This window comes from Otolemur garnettii, unplaced genomic scaffold (assembly GCF_000181295.1).
Source record: "Otolemur garnettii isolate 467f Iridium unplaced genomic scaffold, OtoGar3 scaffold00275, whole genome shotgun sequence".
Classification (NCBI taxonomy): Eukaryota; Metazoa; Chordata; class Mammalia; order Primates; family Galagidae; genus Otolemur; species Otolemur garnettii.
The window spans coordinates 502,164-511,320 of NW_003852670.1; the positions used below are offsets into that span (position 1 = coordinate 502,164).

General features: G+C 51.8%; 1 protein-coding gene and 1 non-coding gene across 2 annotated transcripts; one reads left to right on the top strand and one right to left on the bottom strand.

Annotated features, from left to right (window-relative positions):
- Window positions 1-342: 342 nt before the first annotated feature.
- On the top strand, window positions 343-2,474 carry ADIRF (adipogenesis regulatory factor). Its single transcript, XM_003803018.3, has 3 exons — window positions 343-480; window positions 1,956-2,018; window positions 2,257-2,474. The coding sequence occupies exons 1-3, from the start codon at window positions 420-422 to the stop codon at window positions 2,361-2,363; spliced, it is 231 nt and encodes a 76-aa protein (XP_003803066.1). The 5' UTR covers window positions 343-419; the 3' UTR covers window positions 2,364-2,474.
- Window positions 2,475-7,981: 5,507 nt separating this feature from the next.
- Window positions 7,982-8,085, bottom strand: LOC111722542. The gene has a single exon (XR_002771323.1). It is a non-coding gene; the product is annotated as a small nucleolar RNA U13 (small nucleolar RNA).
- Between the last annotated feature and the right edge of the window lie 1,072 nt (window positions 8,086-9,157).

Here is a 9,157-nt window from a genome sequence, read left to right on the forward strand (position 1 = left end):
TATGTCAACTCTAGCCCTGAGCTCCCAACCTGGCGCTGACCTCTCAGGTCACCAATGGGGGATACTCAGGTTCAGAGACTTAAGGCTCTGGAGGACTAGGTGGGAGAAAGTACATGTGCCCCTCTCCTGCCCCAGGTCCTCCTCTCTGAACCCCTAACCCAGGCCCACTGCAGTCCTCAGTTCCTCTTTCCACTGCGGCCAGCCTGAGGCCAGGATGTGCTCTCCGGAGGGCTGAGCCTGGAGCAGGGCCCAGTCACTCCCCTAGTTTGTCTGCTGGAACCGCCCAGTACCCCCTCCCCTCCGCAGAGCGGGCGGGCCCTGGGGCACCTTAAAAAGCAGAGCTGGCTCACGGCCGCTACTCTGGGAAGGATCCAACATTGCTGCGACTACTCTAGACAACCCTCAGACCACCTGAAGGCATGGCCAGCAAGGGCTTGCAGGATCTGAAGCAACAGGTGGAGGAGACGGCCCAGGAAGCGGGTGAGGATAGCGCCCCACTTGGGGTATAAGGGAGGGGCAGAAGCCGTGGGTCTGCGCAGCCCGCGGAAGGCTCAGGGGGCTCTCCCCTGAGATGTGGGGCGGGCAGCAGAGGGCTGCTCCAGGGGAGGTGGGAGAACTGCAGAGCTCGAGAAGCCTGAGCCCTTCAAAGGTGGTGGTGTGGGCAGGGAGGGGCTCCAGCTCCGCCCTTAAGTGAGGATGAAGGTCCACGGAAAGAGCGCGCTGCCGACCTCTGCACCTCAGGGTCTCTACTACAGGACTGGATGGGATGTGGAGGCTGCTCCAGACCCCAATGAGCTTTTTTAGTCTCCTTACCCTGAAAATAATCATTTCCTTTAAGTCCTCACTCTGCAGGGCAGGTCCCAGCCTTAGTTTCACCACCTGCAGCGCTCTCCTTATTCCAGAGGCTACACAGCTGGCGGCTGGGGGTACGGGGATGCGAGGAGACCCTTGGTTTTCCAGCAACTCGCCCTGGGCTCTTTGGTTCTTCAGCTCTCAATCCTGCCTAATCCTAGTCAAGAGACAACTCCTACCAGCCCCTCCTTCACCAGTGCTCCCAGGAAAGCCCACAGTTCTCCTGGTGAGACTAAGCTGCTACCAAGGAAGCCTCTGTCTACAGGACCCTGCCTTCTAGGCTTCACTTTCCCCATCTGTGAGCTAGGTGCTAAGGCTTCTTTCTCTGTAGCTTTCTGATGGGTTCTGTCAGACAAGGCCCCCAGGGGCTTCTGTAAGCTCACCCAGGACCTGCCTAGCCATCTCTCTGGAATGGGCTCTAGGCAAGGTAGGCCCTTTGCAAACTGGCAGCCAGGATGGGTTAGGTCTCTGCACGCTGGAGCCACCCGTCAGCCCACCCCATAGGCTGACCCACCTGAGCCCCTGGAAAACATTCACCACAGGTAGAAATTCTATTCCAGAAAAGATGGCCTGATCTTGAAGTTTCACCTTTCTAGCTTGTCTCCTAATTAATGCCTTGAGCTGCCTATCCAAAGAGGCATTGGCATTTACTGCTTTTATGTTCTCCAGGGCGAGTCACAGGAGGGAGGAGGTGGTGAGAGAATCCGGGAAAAGTAGAGGCCCCAGGGCCAAATGTAGGAAAGGTGGGATTTCAGACTTCAGGGCCAGGCTTCTAGCAGAGTTCTTAGAGGGTCTTCCTGGGCAATACCCTGCAGGGCCCTGCCCCACCTTCCTTCCTCCAGCCAACAGTTTCTCGGCTGCAACCCTAGGAAAAGGTAAGGGAAGCCAGCCAGAAGGGCGGGGCCCGCATTATAAATAAAGAACTCTCCAGAGGCACTGAAAAGGCTCATGCCCCTCAGCTAGCTGGGTAAGGGACTTCACCTCACTGATCCACCCCTGGGCCTTATAGGACAGACTAGAGAACATATACGGAGTTCTCTAGTGGGACCCCTATGGTGAGTGGTGCCTCAACACAGGCTCAAGACCACATCTCTCTCTTCTAGTGACAACAGCGGGAGCAAAAGTTCAGCAAGTGGTGAATCAAGCCACAGACGCCGGACAGAAAGGTCTGGCGGGTTTAGAGGGGTGGGGGTGGACAGCTCCATCACAATCCCCACCCCAACCTTGGCCCAAGTACACCCTCTCCTCTGCCGGCCCCGCTGCCCACAATGCCCCAAGGCAGGTTTCCCCGGGAGAGACCAAGGCCACGCTGACCCCACATAAGGCCAAACCCTGCATGGGAGTAACCCTACGAGGAGCTGGTTCCCCCTAAGGCCTTGCCCTAACTCTCCTCTCCTTCCCCAGCCATGGACCAGCTGACCAGCTCCACCCAGGAAACCATCGACAAGACTGTTAAGCAGGCCTCTGACACCTACTCAGGTTTTGGGAAAAAATTAGGCCTTATGAAATGACAAGAGGGAGGTAGAGTGACGTCCCTGCAAGGGACTATGCAGCTCGGCCTGGCCTAAAACTCTGTTCCGCAAGCCTCCTTGGTCTGCCCTCATATTAAAATTCATGTTCCACGCTGTGTCCACTTCTTGCCTCCTCGGAAGCTGGGTCCAATCCTTCCCTGCCACGAGCAGAGCTCCCATATCCCGAGTGCCGGCCCCCGTAATTCGGAAACAAGTGACCAACTGTTTCAGGAACCTGGCTCCCCCGTATCCCAAAGTTCCTACACCCGCAGCCCACCCCCCATCTAGGTACCCTAAGCAGACGCTGCTCCCCCGGCTTCAGAGTCCTGGCTCTACTCGAGAAAGCTCAGCTCTGGGCTGGGTTCAAGGGGCTACAAGGGCGGGGGCTTCGGGAATTTCTCCCAACAAGCTGCGCCAGGGCCGCCGCCTCCGACTATCTCAGGCGACGGGAGATTTCGGGGGCTAAAGCGAATCCGACAAGGAACGGCAGGAGCCAATCTGCCACCGCTCACGCCAGCTCGCCGGCCCGAGCCTGCGGGCGGAGCAGCGCCGGCGCTTTGTGGAGCGCAGCCCCGCCCTCTGGGCGGGGCCTCGGCGCACGGGGCCGTACACGTGGGCCTTGCAGGGGCGGGAACGGCGCTGTTTATGGGCACGCGCGAGCACGCGCAACCTCCCCCACCCAAGCCTTTAAGAATTCCTTCCCCTACGGCTGAGAAGCACCCTCCGGGTTAGAACGCGGGTCCCCGAGACTCTGGTTCTCGCACACTGAGCTCCCGCCTTCCCCGGCACGTGTCCACGCGCGTGACCCCAGTGTGGGGCTTGCCAGGCGGTGGGTGACTCACAGTTTCCACAGGATGAGGCCCAGCCCTGGCGCCTGCGCTGCCAGCCGAAACCCGCTTCATCCCCCACCCCCACCTGCCTATCCTCGGAGGGCCACACCCGGTTCCTCGCCCCACGTCCACATTTCCCTCCTCCCCTTCTCATGGGCGCACCCAGAGACTTTTCTTTTCAATTAAAAAGTATTGACTACGCGTTACCTCCCAATTACTGGGAGGTTTAGGGGGAAAAGCGGCGGGCTAATTAATCCATTATTTTCCTCTGTGCTTCTCGGATAGTTGTTCATGGGGCTGCCAGCAAGTCCCTTCTATTTACCCAAAATTCAGCGCTTGTCCCCGGGGGCTGCACAAACAAGGAGAGCAAGTGATCTGAGGCAAAGAAAAGAGAGGTTTGTTAATTTAATGGAAAATAAGGATGGCAGACTCTCCTCTTAAAGAACCAACGTCCTCGTTTTAAGCAGAAATACAGAGTTTTTATTTTATTTTTTTAAATACAGAGTTTTAAAGGGGAGTTTCAGCTTGGGGCTATTGCTGTTTAACTATGGTTGGTGGTCCTGGTTGGCTAGATGAAGATGATCTCAAGCCCTCTGCCTAGACAACTCTTGTGCCCCTCTGATTACTGGCCCAGACAGGAATGCAGCTTTTAATTCACAAAAAAGAGTAGGGGAGGGAGAGCTTAATGGCCACAATGTCGGGGTAGATAGCTCACTGGGGCTATCTGCTGGGGATGGGACCCAACTACAACAGGGACTATACTTAACAAATGCAAACATTGTAACCTAATTCTTTGTACCCTCAAATTAACCTGAAATTTTAAAAAGGGGAGAGGGTTTAAAGAGACTATTTGTAATACATACTGCTCTTTTTCAGGCCCTCACTTCTGTTACTACTCTACTGATCAGTGCATGTCCAGAGGCCTAGCACAGTGCTCAGGCAACATCCACTAGATTGTAATTGAGTATTCTCCCCTGCTTCCATAGATATGGAAGTGTAAAATTGAAAGTGGAAAATGTGTAACAGAGGGAAGGGCCTGAATTGTTCTCTTGAAAACCTTCCCCACTGTTTTGGGGAACTAAAACTTGCATCCCAGCCTCAAACCAGGAGTTGGGAGGAGCAGGGGCAATTTTTGTGCACCTGGAGGTGGTGCAGCAGAACTGTCAGGTGGAGGCCCAGGTGGGTAGAGGTCTGGGTGGGACTCCCTGGTGGGCAGAGGTGAGAGCTTTGTCTTCAGCAGAGATGGGATGTTAGAATCATTAGCTGTAGTCGAACCCTAATAGCCTAGAACCGAGGGTTCTCCCTTTGAAAGCTCTGTATTTCTTCCTATGTACAGCATGATGGCATTTTGCCAGGCGTCTCCATCCCCCTCATTTGCAGGCAGATTAATAAATCTCTTTTTCCTTTTCCTCCTCAAAGCCCTTGTCTTCATTTTTGTGATGCGGCCTCAAGGGCAAATGCTGAGTTTTCAGTAAGAAAATCCATGCATTGGGCTTGGTGTCTGTAGCTCAGTGGTTAGGGCGCCAGCCATGTTCTTTAGGGCTGGTGGGTTCACCTGGCCCTGGCCTTCTAAATAAACACATCAACAACCACAACCACCACCACCACAACAAAATAGCTGGGCATTGTGGTAGGCACCTGTAGTCCCAGCTGTCAGGGAGGCTGAGGCAAGAGAATCACTTGAACCCAAGAGTTTGAGGTTGCTGTGAGCTACAACAGTGTATAACTCTACAGAGGGTGACAAAGTGAGACTCTGTCGAAAGAAAGAGAAAAAGAGAGAGAGGGAGCAAGGGAGAGAGGGAGGGAGGGAAGGTGTGAGGGAGGAAGTGAGGAAGGAAGGCAGGAAGGCAGGCGCCTGTGGCTCTGTGAGTAGGGTGCCGGCCCCATATACCAAGGGTGGTGGGTTCTGACCTGGCCCCTGCCAAACTGCAACAAAAATATAGCTGGGCGTTGTGGTGGGCACTTGTAGTCCCAGCTGCTTGGGAGACTGAGGCAAGAGAATCACCTGAGCCCAAGAGCTGGAAGTTGCTGTGAGCTGTGACGCCACAGCACTCTACTGAGGGTGATAAAGTGAGACTCTGTCTCCAAAAAAAAAAAAGACAGTAAGAAAATCTAGAGTGCACCTGTGGCTCAGTGGGTAGGGAACCTGGCCCACATACTGAGGGTGGTGGGTTCAAACTCAACCCTGCCCAAACTGCAACAAAGTGGCTGAGTGTTGTGGCGGGTGCCTGTAGTCCCAGCTACTTGTGAGGCTGAGGCAAGAGAATCACCTAAGCCCAGGACTTGGCGGTTGCTGTGAGCTGTGACTCCATGGCACTCTACTGAGGGCAATAAAATAAGACTCTGTCTCTACAAAAAAAAAAAAACCCATGCATCGGCTTGGTGTCCATTGCTCAATGGTTAGGGTGCCGGCCACATACACTGGGGCTGGCAGATTCAAACCTGGCCCTGGTCTGCTAAACAACAAAGACAACTACAACAAGAAAAATAGCTAGGCATTGTGGCAGGTGCCTATAGTCCCAGCTACTTGGGAGGCTGAGGGGAGAGAATCACTCAAGAGTTTGAGGTTACCGTGAGCTGTGATGACACAGCACTCTACTGAGGGCAACATAGTAAGACTCTGTCTCAAAAAAAAAAAAGAAAGAAAAAGAAAAAGAACTCCATGCATTAATGACTGTCCTTTCCTCCTCCTGCTGGATGACGGTCCTCACATTTTTAGGCCTATTATAGAGCCAATGTAGCCCCTTCTATACTGCCCCAGCTCTGTGCCTGTTCTTGAGTGCCTCTGTTCCCCCAACAGCATAAGGCATGAAGGGCAGGGTCAGGTGGGACTTGTCTTTTTTGCCCGTCTGCACTGAGGTTCACGAGGCTGGTTAAGCCCACATTGGCTGAAGAGGAGAGGGCTGTGGCCACTTTACTCCACTGGATCTTGGTGAGGTCTCCAGAGACCGCCTTCCATTATCCGTTATGGTGGAAAGCTCAGTAGGTGCTCTGTGGCAGGTGAGAGAAGAATTAGGACAGGCGCCCTCGAACTACAGCCCGTGGGCCTCATGCGGCCCTCCTAGGACATTTATCCAGCCTGCTGGGTGTTTTTGCTGCCGCTGCCTGTCCTGCTTAGCCGCTGACTCATCCTGGGGTCAGCAGTCTGGCCCTCCAACAGTCTGAGGGACAGTGAACTGGCCCCCTGTTTAAAAAGTTTGAGGACCCCTAAACTAGGGTATAAAAGTATAGCTTTAATTTTATCTTTTAGGAGAAAGTAAAACTGCTCTTACAAATTGATGTAGGGTTGCAAGATGAGAACTAAAGGGCCCTCAGAACTCTGTGAAAGAGCAGACTTAGCTAAAATAATGATAATAATCAGCCACTGACTCTCATTTTGATAATAATCACTGTTTCCTTAGGTCACTTCTTTTTTTTTTTTTTTTTTTTTGAGACAGAGCCTCAAGCTATCCCCCTGGGTAGAATGCCGTGGCATCACAGCTCACAGCAACCTCCAACTCCTGGGCTCAAGCGAGTCTCCTGCCTCAGCCTCCCAAGTAGCTGGGACCACAGACACCCACCACAATGCCTGGCTATGTTTTGATTGCAGCCGTCATTGTTGTTTGGTAGGTCCGGGCTGGATTCAAACCCACCACCTTAGGTGTATGTGGCTGGCGCCTTAGCCACTTGAGCCACAGGCGCCGAGCCTAGTTCACTTCTTTACTCCGGAATAGTTTTTGAGATAGCATCCAGGTCCTACATTCCAGGAACTGACCCACCTGAGCCAAGGAACTGACTTAACTGGTCTTGGATCCTCCACCCAAGGTCCTGCATTCCAGTAACTGACCCTCCTAGACAGTGGCCCATACCAGGCCTGAAGGTTCTACCCTGAAACCAACCAATTAGACCCTGAGTGCCTAATCCTATGCCCACCAAACTATCATTTTTTTTGAGCCTGAGTCTCAAGCTGTTGCCCTGGGTAGAGTACTGTGGTGTCACAGCTCACAGCAACCTCAAACTCTTGGGCTTAAGAGATTCTCTTGCCTCAGCCTCCCAAGTAGCTGGGACTATAGGCATCTACCACAATGCCCAGCTATTTTTTTTTTTTTTTTTGGTTGTAGTTATCATTATTGTTTGGCAGGCCCCAGGCTGGATTCCAACCCACCAGCTCTGGTGTATGCAGCTGACGCCCTAGCTGCTTGAGCTACAGGAACCTAGACCCACCAAAGTTTAAAACTCTTTAAAAACTCGTATCTCCCCAATTTGGGGGAAGACAGGTTTGAGAGATTTCTCCCATCTCCCTGCTTAGCATTCTGACCCCTATTGCAGGGGTCCTCAAACTTTTTAAACAGGGGGCCAGTTCACTGTCCCTCAGACTGTTGGAGGGCCAGACTGCCAGCTCCAGGATGAGTCAGCGGCTAAGCAGGACAGGCAGCAGCGTCAAAAACACCCAGCGGGCCGGATAAATGTCCTAGGAGGGCTGCATGTGGCCCATGGGCCGTAGTTTGAGGACACCTGCTATTGTCTCAGTGCATTGGCTTTTCTCAGTGTAATACTGGGTGATACAGGAGGGATCAACAGAGAGAGACAGAGTAGAGAAAAAGAGAGACAGAGATGGCACTGGCATCCCAAAAAGTATCCCTCCCTGAGATCAAGGAGCAGCTATATTTAAGGGAGGCAAAGAGGAAAAATGTAATTGTGGCCAAATTCACAGATGTTGTGAAAAGTGGTCCATCTGCTTTTCCACTTACAGGATGGTGATAAGCAGCTGTATTTGCAGGTCCTTCTTTCCTTCCTTTCTTCCTCCCTCATCAGACGGGTGACATTTGGACCTTGTAACAAGATTTGTGGGCTGCACATCTCACGCATGCACATGAAAACCCAATCATAACGCTTATGAACTGCAAAAGGTTCGTCTTTGCAGGTGTTTCTAATCCTGTTATGGAGTCTGTACTAGATGTCATTTTTAGCAGATTTAAGGCTAAAGGCTCAGTACCTGTGCACACACATACACACCCTATTGTTTAAGGACTACTTAGGAACCCTTGAGGCTACAGGAACAGGAGAGAAAGAGTAAGCTGGTAAATATAAAAAGATAGAATTTACATTTTCTTTTTGTCTGCTGGGTTTGTGAAAAGGTAAGTGGAGGAGGGGTTGCTGCTAGTAAGTTGGCCAGGCAGAGAAAGAAAGGAGGCAGAGATTTTAGTCTATACTGAAAAACTATTTGAGTTAATAATTCCTTTATTATTTGACTATAAAGACTGACCATCCTTACATCTTCCATTAGCAATTCCCCAAATTCTTAATTCTCCAAATCACAATACCCCATCTAGCCAAACACAAAGTCAGCAACATTACATGGGGGTGGAAGGCGTTTTTGTAAATAAATCTCTCTGGACGGCATCCCTTCCTCCCTTTTCTTCTTCACTGCCCATTTTCAGTCAGTAGGATGAGCCTTCCTTGTATTTATCTCTGTCAATGGAAAAGAAGCCAAACTCTGTAAAATAATTTAGAGGTTTACTCTGAGCCACATTTGAGGACCAAACTGGCCAAGAGCCACACCCCCAAAGCCTAGAGCAAATGGACTTGTTAGGCCTAGGCTAAAGTAGACAAATACCAGTTAACTCCTGGCAAATTCCTGGGCTGCAAGCCCTCAACAACATGGGGTAAGTCTGGTTCACTCCCAAGATGGATGGGAAAGTTCTCACTAACTCTTCCTTGACTAACTCCTGGGCCTGGAAGATAAACCAGCTGTCCCTAGACTGACCATTAGATGATACCAGATGGAGAGAATACTGAGACAAAGATATATGGAGGGAAAGTACTGAAATTAAGATGTGTGGGAAAATATTAAAACAAAATGTGGGTGGCACCTGTGCTTCGGTGGGTAGGGTGCCAGCCCCATATACCAAGGGTGGTGGGTTCAAACCTAACCCCGGCCAGACTGCAACAAAAATACGGCCGGGCGTTGTGGCGGGTGCCTGT